Source organism: Neovison vison, chromosome 12 (genome assembly GCF_020171115.1).
Source record: "Neovison vison isolate M4711 chromosome 12, ASM_NN_V1, whole genome shotgun sequence".
Classification (NCBI taxonomy): domain Eukaryota; kingdom Metazoa; phylum Chordata; class Mammalia; order Carnivora; family Mustelidae; genus Neogale; species Neogale vison.
This window is the reverse complement of record NC_058102.1, coordinates 19706840-19727687: the sequence shown is the minus strand read 5'-3', so window position 1 is coordinate 19727687 and position 20848 is coordinate 19706840. Positions and strand designations below refer to the sequence as shown.

The following is a 20848-nucleotide window of genomic DNA, read 5'->3' as shown; positions in this document are numbered from 1 at the left end:
AAGCAGTGCAAGAGGTTGCCCTTTTCTACATCATTGCCAACACTTGCTGTTTCTTGTGTTGATTTTAGCCATTCTGACAGGTATAAGGTGGTATTTCATTGTAGGGTTTGTTTGGTTTTTTTAAAGATTTTATTTATTTATTTGAGAGAGAGCATTAGCTAGGGTGGGGCACAGATTTTCCAACCCATGATTTTGGAATGTTTTTCTATTTCTTTGTGTTGTCTTTAATTTCTTTCATCATTGTTTTACAGTTTTCAGAGTGTACAAATCTTCCACCTCTTTGGTTAGGTTTATTCCTAGATATCTTACTGTTTTGATGCAATTGTAAGTGGGATTGATTCCTTAATTTCTCTTTCTGCCACTTCCTTATTGTTGTATAGAAATGCAACAGATTCTTTTAAAAAAAGAAAAGATCTTATTTATTTTAACAGAGAGGGAGAGCACAAACAGGGTTGGGGCAGGAGAGGAAAAGGGAGAAGCAGACTCCCTGCTGAGCAGGGAGCCTGTTGCAGGGCTCCATTCCAGGACCCTGAGATGATGACCCAAGACAAAAGCAGAGGCTTAACCAACTGAACCACCCAGGCACCACTAGAAGTACAACAGATTTCTATACATTGATTTTTGTATGCTACAACTACACTCCATTCATGTATCGGTTCTAGCAGTTTTTTTGGCGGAGTCTTTTGGGTTTCCTATATAGAGTACCATGTCATTTACAGGTAGTGAAGGTTTTACTTATTCCTTGCTGATTTGGATGCCTTTTATTTCTTTTGGTTGTCTGATTGTTGTGGCTAGGACTTCCAGGACTGTGTTCAATAACAGTGGTGGGAGTGGACATCCCTGTCTTGTTCCTAACCATTCAGGAAAACCGCTCGGTTTTTCCCCATTGAGGATGATATTAGCTGTGGGTTTTTCATATATGACCTTTATTGTGTTGAGGTATATTCCCTCTAAACTTATTTTATTAAGGGTTTTTATCATGAATGGATGTATTTTGTCAGATGCTTTTTTTCTTTGCATCTATTGAATGATCATATTGTTCTTATCCTTTATTAATGCAGTGTATCATATTGATTGATTTGTGAATATTGAACCACCCTTGCAACCATGAATAAATCCCACTTGATCAATGGTAAATGATTCTTTTAATGTATTGTTGGATTCAGTTTGCTAGTATTTTATTGAGAATTTTTGCATCCATGTTCATCAGGGATTTGGCCTGTACTCTTTTTTAGTGGAGTCGTTACCTGGTTTTGGCATAGAGTAATGCTGGCCTCATAGAATGAATTTGGAAGTTTTCCTCCCTTTTCTATTTTTTGAAATAGTTTGAGAAGAATTGGTATTTAACTTTCTTTAACTGTTTGGTAGAATTCACCTGTGAAGCCATCTGGCCCTGGGCTTTTTGTGTTTTGGGAATTTTTTGATTGCTGATTCAATTTCTTTGCTTGTTACTGGTCTGTTCAATTTTTCTATTTCTTACTGTTTCAGAGAAACCTTGACTTTTTATTGGGATCTCATTAAATTTATAAATTTACTTAGAAAAAATGACATCTTTTTTTTTTTTAAAAGATTTTATTTATTTATTTGACAGAGCGAAATCACAAGTAGACTGAGAGGCAGGCAGAGAGAGAGAGAGGGAAGCAGGCTCTCTGCTGAGCAGAGAGCCTGATGCGGGACTCGATCCCAGGACCCTGAGATCATGACCTGAGCCGAAGGCAGCGGCTCAACCCACTGAGCCACCCAGGTGCCCAGAAAAAAATGACATCTTAATGATGTTAAAATGTTCCAAGAAAGTTCCAGTATACTTTTTTTTTTTTTAATTTGAGAGAGAGAGCACATGAACTAGCACAAGCAGGGGGAGAGGCAGAGGGAGAGGGAAAAGCTCAGTCCAACACAGGACTTGAACCCTAGACCTGGAGATCATGACCTGAGCTGAAGGCAGACACTTAACTGACTGAGCCAGGAGGCACCACTAAAATGCTTCTTAACTACACAAAAGTGGCGAACCTGGGTTCTGTGAGCCTGTGGGTGCAGCAATGGCACAAGCTCTGTTGAAATTTGTTGTCTCTCTTCTTCTTAGAGAAGTTCATTGTATGCTCTGTCTCCTAGTAATGCTGAAGTCACGGATTATGTATGATTTTATTTTTGCTTTTGTTATTTTATGGTTCTCAGAGAAGATGTGTGGAAAGATTCAGATTCAGGGGGGTCACCATTAACATCCATGTGCCAGATTCTCCCTCGAGTCTTTCCTTGTTTTTTTTTTTTTTAAATACCACCAGAGGTGTATCTTTGCTATTAATTTTTAAATGACTTTTATAATTTACTGATCTTTTCTATTAAACCTAAGTTTTCTCTTTCATCAGTTTTTGCTATTTATTATTTCTTTCTATTCTCTTTTGTTCTTTTTCTAACTTTTTATGTTGTATTATTGTTTATTTTCAGTCTTTTTTCTAAGATATTCGTTTGGGATGATAAATTTCTCTGTACCCTCCCTTTGACTGAATCCTACAAGTTGTGATATGCAACATTGTCATTACTATCAAGTTCTAAGTATTTTTAAATTTCCATTATGAGTTTTTCTTTGACTCCTGAATTATTTAATATGTCTTTAGACTTTCAAACAAATGTTTGAAACAAATGTAGTTCTTCAATTTTATTTTTTAATTGAGATACTCTAACTCAGTACCCTGTAATCTGGATCATACCTGTGATATTAAATGTGTTGCCACTTGTTTTATGGTTTAGCACAAGGGCCATTTAAAAAATTTATTCGATGTGTACTTGATAAGAATGGGTAAGCTCTGATTGGGAGGTCTTCCGTTCTAAATATGTCCATCTAATTAAGTTTACTAATTGTATCATTCAGATCCTTTAAGACTTGGCTGATATCTTTGTCTTATTGGCCTAGGGATAACTGAGGAGTTACTGGTTATGTGCTTGAAGTCTTCTATTCTGGTAGTGGATTTGTATGTGTTACCTTATAGTGCTATCAATTTTTGATTTTTGTATTTTGAAACTAGTTAGGTACATACAAGTTTAGAATTTAGTCAACTTTTAAAGGACGTCTGAGTGGCTCAGTGGGTTAAGCCTCTGCCTTTGGCTCAGGTCATGATCTCAGTGTCCTGGAATGGAGCCCTGCGTTGGGCTCTCTGCTCAGCCGGGAGTCTGCTTCCCCCCATCTCTCTGCTTGCCTCTCTGCCTACTAGTGATCTTTCTCTGTCAAATAAATAAATAAAATCTTAAAATATATATATATATTTAAAATTTATTCAACTTTTGGTCAGTTGAAACTCTAATCATTGGGTAGTTACTTTGATAATGCTTTTTGTCTTAAATTCTATTTTTTATATTAATAAAACTTCCATGTGTTTCTTTTGTTTATCTAGGATATCTTTTCTCATGTGTTTAGTTTTAGACTTCCTACATCCTTTTATATTTCATGTGTACTCCATGGTGCATATCCAGTTTTGTTTTATGTTATAATATTTGGGGCATGTAGGTTGTTGGTCAGGGTGTTTCAGTTTTCCTCAAAGTGGGTTCTCCAGGAAGCTACTTCAAATCCATCCACATCATGGTTTTTGGGTTCCAACTGAAGCCAGAAGAAAGCAAACCCCAAAGAATGACCATTTTCAAACCTCTGCATTTGTCCTATGTGCCAAAGTTATTCAAATAGCCAAGCCCTGTTTTGGAGAGTGAAGAAATAAATTCAATCTTTTTTTTTTTTTAAGATTTTTAAAATTTATTTGAGAAAGAGAGAGAAAGCATGAGCAGGGCAAGGGACAGAGGAAGAAGCAGGGAGCCCGATGTGGGACTTGATCCCAGGACCCCAGGATCATGACCTGACCAAAGGCAGGTGCTTAACAGACTGAGCCACTCAGGCACCCCAAATTCTACTTCTTGATGGGCAGAACAGCATAGGTATGTACATACAGAGACAGGGGAATTATTGTAGCCATCTCTGCAAATAAGTTATCACAAACCTCTTTTATATTTTGCATCTCTCTGTATCTCTGTTATAGTGTGGGCAATTATACTTGGTTAAGTCACTATGTGCAATGCAAACAAATACAATTGTGAATGATATAGAAGTACAGCTGAAATTTTTCTTACCCTCTTTGCATTAGCTAGGGTAGACTATTACTGCAACAAATAAAACCAAGCATGTTTAATGACTCAAAAAAAAAAAAAAGATTTTGTTTCTTCTCTAACAGTACTGGGAAAGTAAATAGGTCCTCAGTGAACTTTCAGTGTGCAGTCACTTAAAGACCCAGGCTGATGGAAACTCTGCCATCTTCAACTTATGGGTTCCAAAGTTGCCAAAGAAGTGGTCTCTGTCCTAGCCAGCTAGACGGGAAAAGAATATGAAGGAGCACAGGTAAGAGGTTTAAGTGACACACATTATTTCTGCTCACATTTTATCACCTAGAAACTCAGTCACATGTAGACACCTAACAGCAGGTACAATGTTATTCAAGGAGAAACTCATAAAAATGGTGTAAAACATGAAATGAAAATTCAGAACAAAATTAAATTAGGCTCTGCCACTTATAAACTGTGAGACCTCAAGGCAAATTACTTGACCTTTCTAAGCCTCTGTTTCTTTCTTCACTAATGTAAGGGGTGTAATGGTATTTATCTCTTAGAAATTTGGATTTTAAAAAGTGAAATAAGGCATAAGAGCTCTTAGTAGGCACTCAATAGCATATAGAAAGTACTCAGTAAACATAAGTTATCAACATTACTAATATCATGATGGTTATTTGTTGAATCACTGGTATACCATTTCCTGAATATCAAACATGAATGCTACCAGTGGCAGACATATTAAATAATATAGAAATTTAAAATTTTATTAATAAAAATTAGAATTCCTGTTTTGTTAACAAAGTCCAGATTTAGGGATGGAAAATATGTTTTTATTAAAACTGAGAGTTATTCAGAAGATATAAAATGTCACAAGGCATCTTTGAGTCTTTAAGGAGGTATTTCTCAAAAAAGATCTAAGAAGTCCACAGCTATTAGGTCAAAAAGAAGACTGCTTGCATAGACGGGTTTAGAAGGACTGTGTGGTGGTCACTGCTCTCGGAGTTTTGAGGCCAGTCTCTCACATGTTGTCCCGTCCAATTCTGTCTGTAACAGGCAAATTATGTGATTTTATTAAGTTGAGTGAGGTGACACACTGCACATCAAACAGAACTTTGTAGACATCCTTTTTAACCAGGGAGCTCTTTCCTTTCAAGTGCCCTTAAAAGAGCCTCATGGCAGCTGCCAGTTCTCTCCCACTACCTCTCTTGCTTGCTTCTCCAATATACCCCTTCCCTGTTGCCCTGGATCTTCCCTTTTGGGTTACTCTATTACTCTCTTTTGTAAACAGCATAACTTTCTCATGCTCCTGTTGTATCCACCTTATACTTCCAGTCACCAAAACAAAGGAGCGTCGTTAGAAGTTTTGAAAGGAAAAGGGGAAAAAAAAAAAAAAAGAAGTTTGAAAGGGACAAGATTATACATAACTTAGTTGATATTTTTGCAATCACAGAAAAAAAGAAGTATAACTTAGAAAGTTAATTTTCTAGACAGTTGTCCCAAGCATCCTTAACATCTCCTCCTTGGTCTCCCCCTGTTCACTTACTGAACACAGTGGCATTTGGCACAGTCTTCTCACCCCAACTCTTGCCCTCGTCTTTTGACCTCTCAGTTTCTTAAGGTCCTCATCTAAAATGACCCGCCCCTGCGCTCCATTTAAAGTCCCCTAACTCTTATGGCCACGCCTGAAGCTGCTCCACCCTCGTAATTCCCCCGTCAGATACCCTTACTCTCAAACCACCATGCCCCACCTTTCCAGCTCAGTCTCATCTGTTCACACTATAAATACATGCCAATCTTCTCCAGACCTTCAGTCCATTACTGTTTTAACTTTTCCTTTCTCCATGAGCCGCCCTCTTGTCTTTGATTCAAATTCCATTATTTCAGTCAGTGTCATGCAGATAACAACCTGTACTTTCACTGCATTTGTCTGGCAAAATGTTATTTCTGCAAACAACTATCTTCCTCTGTGCTACCTACCCTCACTGTGGTGCCTCTGAAGAAAACCATCCAAAGGAACAAATTTGTGGCACTTTTATTTTGAGTTCCAGCCTCAGTTGGGCCCTCCACTTTGCCCTAAATTCTCCCATTTCCCCTGTGGCAACTCATTGTCCCCAGCCCTTTCTACTCTATCCAACCTTGAACACTAACACTTTCCCTTCACACTTAGTATTTAACAATCCCATTCTCACACCCCCCCCAGGAGTAATTCACACTGAAACCCCCAAAACTTCTGCCATCAGAGCTACAGCCTACCTGGATCTGAGTCCTTGTCTTCTCAGAATCTTACATTGTTCATTCTTTCTCTCCCTTCCTCTGTTCTATCCCTCCCATTAACATTTACAAATATTCTAATATCTCACAACTTTAAATATTCCTGGACCTTAATTCCAAACAATTACTCCCCTATGTCTTCCTCTTAGCCATCAAAATTCTAGAAAGAAATATCTAAGCTTGTTGCCTCAAATTCCTTTCCTTCCAAATACCCTGTAAATCACACTAAACCACCTTTGGTCCTTTCTACTTTAAAATTGTACTCACTCTCAAGTGACCAGTGACCTCCATATTGCTAAATCAAATGCATGTTCTCTGGTCCTAATCTCATTTGACTTTCAGCAAGTCAAACTGTTAACCATTTATTCCCCCTCCTTCATTCTGTCTTCCTTTGGCTTCTGAACCTACAGATTCTCTTGATATCCTCTTATTCTGGCAGTTTCTTAGTATCTTTGTTAACTCTTCCTTCTTCAGTGGACCCTCAGATGTTGGAGTTCTCCAGGACTTGTTTTACTTAGTTCTCAATTTGTATTCTTTCTCTAAGTGTTTTCATATATACATGGCTTCAAACACAAGAGTTTCTCAAAGTGTGGTTCATGGGCCAGCATGTATCAGGATCACTAGCAGAAGATGAAGTGGGGAAATGTGGGTTGGAGGGAGGGGAAAGAGGTGTTAAAGTGCAGATTCCTAGGCCCCATGGTAGACCTACCAAATTAACTCTGTGGGTAAGGACTGGGAATCTGCATTTTAAATAATTCTCCATGTCATGCTTATACTGACTAAAATTTGGAACCACTAACTTGATTTGCTACATTAACAAGAACAGCTCAACATCTCCATCTGGTGACATACTAACACCAATGCCTTATTTTCTCAGATATTAGTTAACTTAAAAATATGAAAACCAGAAAGGAAATAAGAAACAGAAGATATGAATGATCTATCTGCCCCATGAGTAATCAAGATTAGATTATATTATCTTTTGGCTTTTCTAGCTCCGAATGAAAACTCATCTTTATTCGTAAGTTTCAAGTTTTAATCCTTATCCAACTAAATAAAAACACAAGAATTGAAATGACTGTTTCATCACATGAAGTCTCTTAAAATGGAACCAAGGACATCTTATGGATTTTCAAAGTTAGCTTTCCCTTGGTTAGCTAATAAAAAGCGTTCTACTTTCCACTAAAAATTTAACATGGGTCCTCATAATTTTATCTAAAATGTATTGTTAAATTGTTATCTTAGTTAAGGTAATAATTATTCATTGTAAAACAATTTGTATAAGATAAATAATTAATGAAGGAAATGAAGTTCACTCATAATCTCACTACCAAGATATAATAGTTAAATTTGGGGTTATTATTTCATTTTTTCTGTGCATGAATGGATTTTTCCACTGAATAATTTGAAAATATTTTTTCATTTTGTACTTGACTTAATTTGCTACCAGCTCTGCAATTCTTTTCCTTTTCTTTTCTTAAGAGTGAGAGCCGGTGGGGGAGGGGGCATGTGTGCCAGAGGGAGAGGAATAGAGGAGTCTTAAGCAGCCTCCATGCCCAGTATGGATCCCAATGCAGGGTTCGATCTCATGACCCTGCGATCATGACCTTAGCCAAAATCAAGAGTCAGATACTTAACTGACTCAGCTACCCATGTGTCCCAGTTTTTTCCTTTTTTTTTTTTTTAAAGATTTTATTTATTTGACAGACAGAGATCACAAGTAGGCAGAGAGGCAGATAGGGAGAGAGGAGGAAGCAGGCTCCCTGCCGAGCAGAGAACCTGATGTGGGGCTTGATCCCAGGACCCTGGGATCATGACCCGAGCTGAAGGCAGAGGCTTTAACCCACTGAGCCACCCAGGTGCCCCTTCTTTCCTATTTTTAATCATATGTTTTATTACTTGTATCCAAGGTTTAGCAAACAAAGGCCTCAGGGTTTTATTGAATTTGATTACACTTTGATTGCCTCAAGTCTCAGATAAAGTTATATACTATTGGTATATTGGTATATAATATTAGTAATATTATTATAATGTATTATAATAATAATTACATATAATGTATATAATATATTAATATTAATGTATATATTATATTAATGTATATATATTATACATGTATATTAATGTATATAATATATAATGTATATTAGTATATATAGTATATATAATGTATATTATATTAGATGTATAACAATTTAATATTTACATATACTACAAAGTGATCAACACAATAAGTCTAGTTACTGTCACCATATAATTGATTCAATTCTACCTTTCACATACCCAACCCACTTCCCCTCTGATAACCACCAGTCTGTTCTCTGTACCTATGAGGGCTTTTTTTCCACATTCAGTATACAAGTAACATCATATGGCATTTATCTTTCTCTGACTTATCTCATTTAGCCTCATACTCATAAGGTCCATCCATGGCAAGATCTCCTTTTTATGGCTGAGTAGTATTCCATTGTGTAAATGTACTACATCATCAAAACAGTATGGAGGTTCCTCAAAATGTTAAAAATAGAACTACCCTATGACCCAGCAATTGCACTATTAAGTTTTTACTCAAAGGATACAAAAACACATATTCAAAGGAATACATGCACCCTGATGTTGATAACAGCATTATCAATAATAGCCAAACTCTGGAAAGAGCCCAAGTGTTCACTGACTGATGAATGGATAAAGGTGTGTGTATGTGTATACATATACAATGGAATGTTGTTTAGCCATCAAAAAGAATGAAATCTTGCCACTTGCAACAACTTGGATGGAACTGGAGTGTATTATGCTAAGTGAAGTAAGTCAGAGAAAGACAAATACCAAAGAATTTCTCTTGTGTGGAATTTAAGAAACGAAAGAGATGAACATAGTGGAAGGGAAGGAAAAATAAGATGAAAACAGAGAGGAAGGCAAACCATAAGAGTTGCTTTTAACTACAGAGAACATACTGAGGGTTGCTGAAGGGGAAGTGGGTGGGAGGATGTGCTAAATGTATAGGCATGGAGGAGGGCACCTGTGATGAGCACTGGGTGTTACATTTAAGTGATAAATTACTATTCTATTCCTGAAACCAACATGACACTGTATGTTAACTTGAATGAAAGAAAAACTTGGAAAAAAATTGGAAAATATATATATACCACATCATCTGTATCCATCCATCCACCAACAGTTAGGTTTCCATATCTTGGCTATTATAAATAATGCTTAAATGAACTCAGTGCTGATTCTTAGAAGACATTAATACTCCTCCATATTTGCTCATTTACTCTGTTACCTGGATTCCTGACAAAATGTCCTCTCATTTTCTTTAGTAACCAGTAGTGTAGAATCTTGTCAAGGTCATTTGAAGGCCTAAATACCACATTCCTTCTTTGCTGATTGTTTCAAAGAACTAAGGTGATAGTCTCTTAGAAAACTTTCTAGTAGATGAACTAATGATGGACTCACACCTCGAGTTATCAGTGAGTTTAATGGATAGATAAGCAAGGAAAAGTCAGGTCAACCAATAAGAATAGCATCTACAAGGATACAGAGGGATAAAAGTGTGTAACACATTTCGGGAAATGCAGTGTGTGGCCATGGGTGAGACTGGCAGGGGAGGAAAAGTATAAGGAGATCAATCAGAGAGACAACTTGGGACCAATTGTGAACTATAATAACCAGAATTGTGAACCATTTATGGAGCATTTATTATGTGCCAGGTACTGTACTGATGCTTTGCAAACATTTCTTTGAATCTTTTCAATAATGAAAAATTTGTAAAGTTCACGGTATCCTAATGAACAAATTTGATTTTTCTCATTTTTTTTTCAAGTATGGCAGCTTCCCTTCAATTTAAGTATTTAATCCAAGAAGTTGGTCTTCCACATTAACCCAAACTTTATTATGTGAAGCTCGTGTTTTTGTCAGACCAGTACTCTTCTCCTTCCCTCCTTCTTCTGGTAAAAGTCTCCATCTCCCTGGCTATAAAAGTGGGCACAAATCACACGAACTCATCTCCACCAGCTTCCTGTGTCTCTGAGAGATGTGAGTCAGAAGCTGCCACAGCGCCACTGTGGGGAGAAAAGCTGACATATGGAGGCAGGGATGGGCTGTGTTGAGCAACAGTCATGCAATATATCTGCCTCTTCCACCCTTGTTTTTCTTTTTGTCCCTTGCATTCTGAGTTTATCTTAGTGGCTAAGAGTTAATTCTGGAGACATTTGGGTCAAAAGCTGGTATTGCCACTTAATAGTTATAGACCTTGGGCGAGCCACTTAAACTAGTTAGGCCCCAATGGTAAAATGGGAATGTGGTGAGAAGGAAATGGGATTATGAGTCTAAGTCATTTAGCACACACAATGTGTTCACTAAGATGTAGGGCAAGTGGACGAAGGAGCAGTTAGATTGACAAGAAGCCCATTTACCTCCCCTTAACAACTGAAACTTTGTACTTTGTACTCCTGTCTCCATGAAATTGGGATTTACTTTAAAATATATCAACAAAGAGAAATAAAGAATAGAGCAAAAGATGTGCCAAATCTTGATAACAGTTGAACAGATGAGTCACTGTGCTAGATTCTACTTTTAAATTTTTTATAATCTTTTTTGAAGAAAGTTTCCTTGAGAATATCATTTTCAGTCCTGCTGATATAAACAGCATTGATTTTCAAAGGTTGGATCCACCTTGCATTCCTACAGTAGATGTAGTTTGATCAAAAAAGAGTTGTTCCTTTGAAGGATATAAGAATCTGGCTTGTTAGTTTTCATATGGGATTCTTGAGACAGATGGCCTGTGGTTTCCCTCTCTAATTGTAACTGTGCCAACCTTTGGTGTGGGGCTGTGTTCACCTCAATGGATGAATTAGATGGTGTGTTTCTTTGTTTTCTACACTCTGGAGGAATTTTTGTGGGATTGATGCTATTTCTTCCTTAAGTAATTTGACCTCAGTTATAATTAACACTTTCCTTTTAAATCCTTGAGCTGTTATTCATTAGACTGCATACTTTTTTGTATATGTAGAAATAATTTTAAAAATACTTCAAGAAAGTAGGCGAAAAACCACTTTTTTAAAAAAATGAGAATATGTGTAACTTTCTTAGCTAAGTGCAAAGTAATCATTTCATCCTAATGACTACACTAAAAACCTCACCCGTGGTCTGGACAGCAATCCTTTACCCACAAACTTTCATCACTACTGACATTACCAGGCAGGAATAACTTCCCAGACACTGTGCTAGATGTATTACATACATCATTTCCTTTAATCATCACCGTATGCCTATCAGTAGACACCAGTTACTGCCTCCCACATTTTAAGAGAAAGTCAAACAATGTCCAGGTTCTTGGACTCAAACTCCAGAAATCTGACTGCGAAGAGTATGCTCTTCACCCATTCATGCCTGTATGTCATGGAGAGGCGGCACAGCCTGGCAGGGATGGGAAAAGAGACCTAATCAGGGCTCCAACCTACCTCTGCCTCTAACTGGCTGTGAGGTCTTAGAAAAATCACATCATCTTCCTTGCCCTTGTGTCTTTGATGACAGAATGCAGGGTGTTGTCCAGGAAGTTATTTTGAAACTCTACCTGTCAGGCCTCGGAGTTTGGAGGCATCACCTGGGGTCAAGCAGGACAAGGAGATTTTCCTTCTTCTATACTACATATTGGCCTTTTATAGAATTTCATTTAATGGTTCTGAGGCCTTAAAATTTTGAAATCATCTGACTACTCTTCAACTTCTGAGATTCTTCTGTTCCAATGATTCTACAGAATCACTACAGAGTCATTTAGATGAATGATTCTACGAGTATTCTATGATTCTATTTTCTATCCTATTAAGCTATTAAGCTCTAAATTAGATCTAACCACAGAAATGTCCAACAAACACACCCAGATGTTAATTTCTCTATAATTTTTCTATAATAAATTCTTCACTTTTAGAATGATACCCAGATACCTCCTGAACTTCTACCACAGGATAAATCCCATTTAGAATTTATGTCTCCTATAACATGACACTCCCCAGTATGTTATAGTACTACTCTGTCCTTATATTACTTTCCATTTATGTTCAGTTGTGTTCAGCAGATGCTGATATACTGTACAAGCCCTCAAGTGACTGCAGAATCTGGATAACAATAAACTCATTCCTCAAAAATTTAAAAATCAAAGCATCAGACAAAATTTAAGTTTTATGAGACTTCACATTTTGAAATACATAACACAGCACAAACACACTATTTACATCACAAGTTCTTTTTACAAAATATGTGTTGAAAGAATACTGTTCGAGATCATGATCTTAAAATACCTGTTAGAGTTCAAAAGGGACTTACGGAATATAATCTCCAGAAATCCACCATATGGTGATATAAATAAAAGCTGAACATCAGGGCTTACTCATACATAAAAATATGAATTCTCTATCCCAGTGGTCAGCAAACAATGGCCTGTGGGCCAAATCCAGCTGGTGGCCTGTTTTTGTACAGCTGCAAGCTAAACATGGTTTTTTGACATTTTTAAAAGTTAAAAAAAAAAACACTAAAACTAAACAATAAAGAATATGCAACAGAGACACCTGTGGCCTGCAAATATTTACTATGTGACTTTTTACAGAAAGTTTGCTGACCTCTGCATTACACGAAACCAGCTGAAAGAGCTAGCTACTAGAATATACTGAGCATTTAAAAAAACACCACTGTAATGTGCCAGTACCATCAGCACTACTCATTTCTAAAATGAGGCACTTCTGTTTGAATATGTACATTTCCGAAACATAATTACATCTGGAAGGTAGCTCTGCTACTTAACTCTAGCCCTTTGTAATTAGGCCTCTGCATGAAATCACATTCTTAGGGGCTGAAGTAAACAAGCACAAAGTACTTCAGCTATCAGTCATTGATCTCATCAGTAGTTTGACCACTTATGGTCTTAAATGTTAATAGAATCCATAATTTAGGTATTGCCAACAGAAGGTGATATTGTTGTATTATTTAAATAACATAGATAAAAACACGTTTAGATATCCCAATTCATTATTTTCAGAAGTAAGGGTTAACTAGTTAACTTAGTAGCTACTTATTTTAAAAAATAGGAAATGGAAAAAACAAAAATGTAAAACTGCAGCAAAAGGCTTTAGAATGCAAAGACTGGGATCGCTTAGCAATGGTTCCCAAGCTGGCCTAGGCTTCTCATGTGAACGTTGGTTGGAAATAGTTGCTATGGGAACTTGGCAGCTTTATCTTGTCAGATTTTTCATAAAAAGAATGATGGGTCCATGAGCAAATGCTTTAAAAGTAAAACCAGGCCAGAGCTGCTCAACACACAAGTTTTCCATGTCTTGGTTAAACAATTCCTGGTCAGTAGGCTACATTCATGCCACAAAACAAGTATTGTACTGGCTGCTTTTCCTTCTTCAAGTCAGGCTGGGTAAGCATCACATCACGAAGACATCTCTATGATGCTGAGTTTCAAAATGCTCAGTGAATGCTGAGGTAGATGATTTTCAAACGAAGATCTTCTATACCCTGATTCGATCAGGACTAGCTTCTTTCTGTATCCTCCTCCTGGGAAATATCTTCCGCTTAAGTGCAATTAACTAGAATATCAAACACAGAAAATATATTTTAATTCTCCATGTTGACAAACTTTAAACTTAGAATCCTATGACCTCTATCATTTCCACAGTCTTCTACATTAAAAGAAACAAAAACAAAAACAAAAAATAGAGCAAACAAGTCTTCATCATTCCTCCCCAAAATAAAACCAACTACTACTTTCATTATAGGGTCAATATGCCTAAATATATGCCCACAAAATATTTGCACACACAAGGACTAAAATTATTTTGGCCCATAAAGACCTTTTAACTACATATTTTTACACAGTGATTACCAAACATTATTTACTTTTTATTAACATATAATGTAATAATTGTTTCAGGAGTACAGGTCTGTGAATGATCAGTTTTATACAAATCACAGCACTCACTGAGCACATACCCTCCCAATGTCCTTAATCCAGTGACTCTATCCCTCCCCCCCCCCGCCTTCCCCCAGCAACCCTCAATTTCTTTCCTGAGATTAAGACTCTCTTATGATTTGTCTTCCTTCCCGATCCCATCTTGTTTCAGTTTTTCCCTCCCTTCCCCCCATGACCTCCACCCTGTCCCTCAAATTTCTCATATCAGAGAGATCATGATAATTGTCTTTCTCTGACTGTCTTATTTCGCTTAGCGTAACGCCCTCTAGTTCCATTCATGTCATTGTTGCAAATGGCAAGATTTCAGGGGTTTTGATGGCTGTATCGTATTCCATTGTAGATATATACCACTTCTTTATTGATTCATCTATTAATGAACATCTAGGTTCTTTCCATAGTCTTGCTATTGTGGACATTGCTGCTATAAACATTCGGGTGCACATGACCCTTCAGATCACTACATTTGTTTCTTCAGGGTAAATACCCAGTAGCGTAATTGCTGGGTCGTAGGGTAGCTCTATTTTCAACTGTTTGAGGAAACCCCATACTGGTGTATTTTTCAGGGTGGCTGCACCAGCTGGCATTCCCACCAGTAATCTAGGCGGGTTCCCCTTTATCTGCATCCTCACCAAAAACCTGCCGTTTCCTGACTGGTTAATTTTAGCCATTCTGACTGGTGTGAGGTGGTATCTCATTGTGGTTTTGATTTGTATTTCCCTGATGCCAAGTGATGTGGAGCACTTTTTCATGTGTCTACTGGCCATTTGGATGTCTTCTTTGCAGAAATGTCTGTTGATGTCTTCTGCCCATTTCTTGATTTGATTATTTGTTCTTTGGGTGTTGAGTTTTATAAGTTGTTTTTTTTTTTTTAAGATTTTATTTATTTATTTGACAGAGAGAGATCACAAGCAGACAGAGAGGCAGGCACAGAGCAGGGTGGGGGAAGCAGGCTCCCCGCTGAGCAGAAGGCAGAGGTTTTACCTACTGAGCCACTCAGGCGCCCCAAGTTTGATTAAGTTCTTAATAGATTTTAGATACTAGCTCTTTATCTGGTATGTCATTTGCAAATACCTTCTCCCATTATGCTGGCTGTCTTTTGGTTTTGTTGACTGTTTCCTTTGCTGTGCAAAAGCTTTTGATCAGGATGAAGTCTCAATAGTTCATTTTTGCCCTTCCTTCCCTTGCCTTTGGCGATGTTTCTAGGAAGAAGTTACTGCAGCTGAGGTCTAAAAGGTTGCTGCCTGTGTTCTTCTCAAGGATTTTGATGGATTCCTGTCTCACATTGAGCTCTTTCATCCATTTGAGGTCTGTTTTTGTGTGTGGTGTAAGGAAATGGTCCACTTTCATTCTGCATGTGCTTGTCCAATTTTCCCAACACCATTTATTGAAGAGACTGTCTTTTTTCCACTGGAAATTCTTTCCTGCTTTGTCAAAGATTAGTTGACCATAGAGTTGAGGGTCCATTTCTGGGCTCTCTATTCTGTTCCACTTACCTGTGTGTCTATTTTTAGGCCAGTACCATACTGTCTGGATAATTATAGCTTTGTATTACAGCTTTAAGTCTGCAATCATGATGCCACGCACTTTGGTTTTCTTTTTCAACATTCCTCGGGCTATTCAGGGTCTTTTCTGATTCCATATAAATTTTAGGATTATTTGTTCCATTTCTTTGAATCAAGTTGACAGTATTTTGATAGGGACTGCATTAAACGTGTAGATAGCTCTATGCAGCATAAACATTTTCACAATATTTGTTCTTCCAATCCATGAACATGGAATGTTTTTCCATTTATTTCTGTCTTCTTCAATTTCTGAGTATAGATTCTTTGCCTCTTTGGTTAGGTTTATTCCTAGGTATCTTATGGTTTTGGGTGCAGTTGTAAATGGGATCGACTCCTTAATTTCTCTTCCTTCTGTCTTGTTGTGTATAGAAATGCAACAGATTTGTGTAAATTTTATATCCTGACACTTTACTGAATTCCTGTATGAGTTTTAGCAGTGTTGGAGTGGAGTCTTTTGGGTTTTCCACATAAAGTATATCATCTGCACAGTAAGAGTTTAATTAATTTTTGCTGATTTGGAAGCCTTTTATTTCTTTTTGTTGTCTGACTGCTGAGGCTAGGACTTCTAGTACTATGTCGAATAGCAGTGGTGAAAGTGGACATCCCTGCTGTGTTCCTGCCCTCAGAGGAAAAGCTTTCAGTTTTTCAACGTTGAGAATGATATTCACTGTGGGTTTTCATAGATGGCTTTGATGATATTGAGATATGTACTATCTTATCCCTACACTGTGAAGAGTTTTTTGTTTTTTTTTTTTAAGATTTTATTTATTTATCTGACAGACAAAGATCACAAGCAGGCAGAGAAGGCTGAGAGAGGGAGAAGCAGGCTCCCTGCCGAGCAGAGAGCCCGATGCAAGGCTCGATCCCAGGACCCTGAGATCATGACCGGAACCGAAGGCATAGGCTTTAACCCACTGAGCCACCCAGGCGCCCCAACTGTGAAGAGGTTTGATCAGGGAAGGTTGCTGTACTTTGTCAAATGCTTTTTCAGCATCTATTGAGGGTATCATATGGTTCCTGTTCTTTTTTATTAATGTCTTATATCACATTGATTGGATGTTGAACCAACCTTGCAACCCAGGAATAAATCCCACATGGTTGTGGTGAATAATCCTTTTAATGTACTGTTGGATCCTACTGGCTAGTACTTTGCTAAGAATTTTTGCATCCTTGTTCATCAGGGATATTGGTCTGTAATTCACCTTTTTGATGGGGTCTTTGGTTTTGGGATCAAGGTAATGCTGGCCTCATAAAATGAGTTTGGAAGTTTTCCTTCCATTTCTATTTTTTGGAACAGTTTCAGGAGAATAGGTGTTAATTCTTCTTTAAATGTTTGGTAGAATTCCTGTGGGAAGCCATCTGTCCCTGGGCTCTTTGTTGGGAGATTTTTTTTTTTAAGATTTTATTTATTTATTTGACAGACAGAGATCACAAGTAGGAAGAGAGAGAGAGAGGAAGGGAAGCAGGCTCCCTGCTAAGCAGAGAACCCGATGCGGGGCTCCATCCCAGGACCCTGAGACCATGACCTGAGCCAAAGGCAGAGGCTTAACCCACTGAGCCACCCAGGTGCCCCTGTTGGGAGATTTTTGATGACTGCTTCAGTCTCCTTACTGATTATAGATCTGTTCAGGTTTTCTGTTTCTTCCTGGTTCAGTTTTCGTAGTTTATGTGTCTCCAGGAATGTATCCATTTATTCCAGATTGTCAAATTTGCTGATGTATAGTTGCTCATAATATGTTCTTATAATTATCTGTGTTTCTTTGGTGTTGGTTGTGATCTCTCCTCTTTTCATTCATGATTTTATTAATTTGGGTCCTTTCTCTTTTCTTCTTGGTTAAGCCTGGCCAGGGGTTTATCGATCTTATTATTTCAAAGAACCAGCTCCCAGTTTCTTTGATCTGTTCTACTGTTCTTTTGGTTTCTATTTCATTGATTTCTTCTCTGGTCTTTATTATTTCTCTTCTCCTGCTGGGTTCAGGGTTTCTTTGCTCTTTTCCAGCTCTTTTAGGTGTAGGGTTAGGTTGTGTTTTTGAGACCTTTCTTGTTTCTTGAGAAAGGCTTGTATGGCTATATACTTTCTCTCAGGACCGCCTTTGCTGTATCCCAAAGATTTTGAACAGTTGTGTTTTCATTTTCTTTTGTTTCCATGCATTTTTAAAAATTCTTCTTTAATTTCCTGGTTGACCCATTCATTCTTTATTAGGATGCTCTTTAGCCTCCATGTGTTTCAGTTCTTTCCAACTTCCCTCTTGTGGTTGAATTCTAGTTTCAAAGCACTGTGGTCTGAAAATATGCAGGGAATGATCCCAGTCTTTTGACACTGATTGAGACCTGATTTGTAAGCCAGGATTGGATCTATTCTGGAGAATGTTCCATGTGCACTAGAAAAGAAGGTGTATTCTGTTGCTTTGGGGTGGAATGTTGTCAATATATCTGTGATGTCCATCTGATCCAGTATATCATTTAAAGCCTTTATTTCCTTGTTAATCTTTTGCTTAGATAGTCCATCCATTTCAGTGGGGGCGGGTGTTAAAGTGTTCTACTATTATTGTATTATTGTTGATGTGTTTCTTTGATTTTGATTTTGTTAATTGGTTTTTATAACTGGCTACTCCCACGTTAGGGGCATAGATATTTAAAATTGTTAGATCTTCGGGGCGCCTGGGTGGCTCAGTGGGTTAAGCCGCTGCCTTCGGCTCAGGTCATGATCTCAGGGTCTTGGGATCGAGTCCCACGTCGGGCTCTCAGCCTGCTTCCCTTCCTCTCTATCTGCCTGCTTCTCTGCCTACCTGTGATCTCTGTCTGTCAAATAAATAAATAAAATCTTTAAAAAAACAAAATTGTTAGATCTTCTTGTGGGACAGACCCTTTAAGTATGATATAGTGTCCTTCTTCATCTCTTATTATAGTCTTTGGCTGATATAAGGCTTGCCACCCCAGCTTTCTTTTGATGTCCATTAGCATGGTAAATTGTTTTCCACCCCCTCATTTTAAATCTGGAGGCGTCTTTGGTTCTAAAATGAGTTTCTTGTAGATGGCATATCGATGGGTCTTTTTTTTTATCCATCCTGATACCCTGTGTCTTTTAATTGGGGCATTTAGCCCATTTACATTCAGAGTAACTACTGAAAGATACGAATTTAGTGCCATTGTACTGCCTGTAAGGTAACTGTTACTGTATATTATCTCTGATCCTTTCTGGTCTGTTACTTTTAGGCTCTCTTTGCTTAGTTGACCCATTTCAGTATTTCCTGTAGGGCTGGTTTGGTGTTTGCAAATTCTTTTAGCTTCTGTTTGTCCTGGAAGCTTTTTACCTCTCCTTCTATTTTCAATGACAGCCTACCTGGATATAGTATTCTTGGCTGCATATTTTTCTCATTTAGTGCCTGAATATATCATGCCAGTCCTTTCCGGCCTGCCAGGTCTCTGCAGAGAGGTCTGCTGCCAATCCAGCATTTTCTACCATTGTAGGTTACAGACCTCTTGTCCCGAGCTGCTTTCAGGATTTACTCTTTGTCACTGAGACTTTTGAGAACAACGGGACAGAGCGAAAAGAGGATTTATTCCTCCCCTCTTTTCGCCCTCCTTGCCTCTCTGTTTCCCTCTTCTCTATGGGTGTAAGTGACACAGATGAAAGACCGGCACTCCTGTTCCTTCCCACTGCTGTCAGCTGCTCCTTTCAGCCAGCCTATCTTTTCTCCTCATTGCAGGCAGGCACACTGCTGACTCCTAATTCCTCAGTGACCTCTGCTCTAGAGCGGGGAGAGTTTTACTAGCCCAGAATAATGGCAATAAGAAAAGAACTGATATTGCTAGGAAGTAGATGAAGATTTAAACTGCAGTCCTGCTTACCTACCCAATCTCCCATGTTTTTATTTCCTTCCATTTATGGTAAGAAGCCCAGGAACTGTTTATTTCTAACGTTCTCAATACTTCAGCCTCCTTCTCCTTCCCAGTTTAAGTAAACTCAGTGCAAGTTTCCCATAATTGACAGCTAGAAAGGCTCCACTCAACAGTCACCTCAGGTGGAGGCTGAGGTGAGGTCTACTTGCCCCAGATAAGTCAGGTCAGCCCAGACACCACTCCCTTTCTCTTCAGACCATTTCATGCCTACACCAAGTAAGGATTCTATGGTCCCTTTCTTTTTACCTCACTAACCTCCCTTCTACTTCTGGGACTTCACTTGAAGAAGGCTGTGTATTTGTGCCTGCAAGGAGAGAAATTCCAGCAATTCAAGGAAATGTAATTGGGAAAAATGTGAGCACAAATGGACACTGTCCACAGAAGAGTAGGAGGTCTGAAGATAAGTCACTGCAGTCCCTTTTAGAAAGGTTATAAGAAAAGAAAAATCAAAAAACCATACAAAATCAGTATCAGATGAGGATTCTAGGTGGGTCTTTTGGTTAGAAATAGAGGCTTTCAGTTTTACCTTGATGTCTACAAGTTAATCTACTGAGTTCCAGGTAAAAAGAATACTGAAAGTGCATCTAGAAGATTAATGAATAAAAGGCTATTATGTTTGCTGCCTGAATATTATGAAATCTGTTTGACATATTAATATCTGAGTTAGAAGCTAAAAGAAAAAGTTAAAATTTTCCTGTGAATTCATATCACTTTTTAAAGAATAAGATATTCTTATACTAAAAAATAATGTTTGGGCGCCTGGCTGGCTCAGTGGGTTAAGCCGCTGCCTTTGGCTCAGGTCATGATCTCAGGGTCCTGGGATCGAGTCCCGCATGGGGCTCTCTGCTCAGCAGGGAGCCTGCTTCCCTCCCTCTCTCTCTGCCTGCCTCTCTGTCTACTTGTGATTTCTCTCTGTCAAATAAATAAATAAAATCTTTAAAAAAAAAAAATAATAATGTTTGGGGGCACCTGGGTAGCTCAATGGGTTAAGCCTCTACCTTCAGCTCAGGTCATGATCTCAGGGTCCTGGGATCAAGCCCTGCATCAGGCTCTCTGT

The 20848-nt window shown here is 38.1% G+C and overlaps 1 protein-coding gene across 2 annotated transcripts in view; it reads right to left on the bottom strand.

Annotated features, from left to right (window-relative positions):
- Window positions 1-12519: 12519 nt before the first annotated feature.
- Window positions 12520-20848, bottom strand: part of GNPTAB (N-acetylglucosamine-1-phosphate transferase subunits alpha and beta) — a 77822-nt gene continuing 69493 nt past the window's right edge. For both annotated transcript variants that reach the window (XM_044228877.1, XM_044228879.1), the window contains exon 21: window positions 12520-13943. In XM_044228877.1, the coding sequence (XP_044084812.1) occupies window positions 13866-13943 (78 nt within the window). In that variant the 3' untranslated portion in view covers window positions 12520-13865. The remainder of the gene's footprint in view (window positions 13944-20848) is intronic.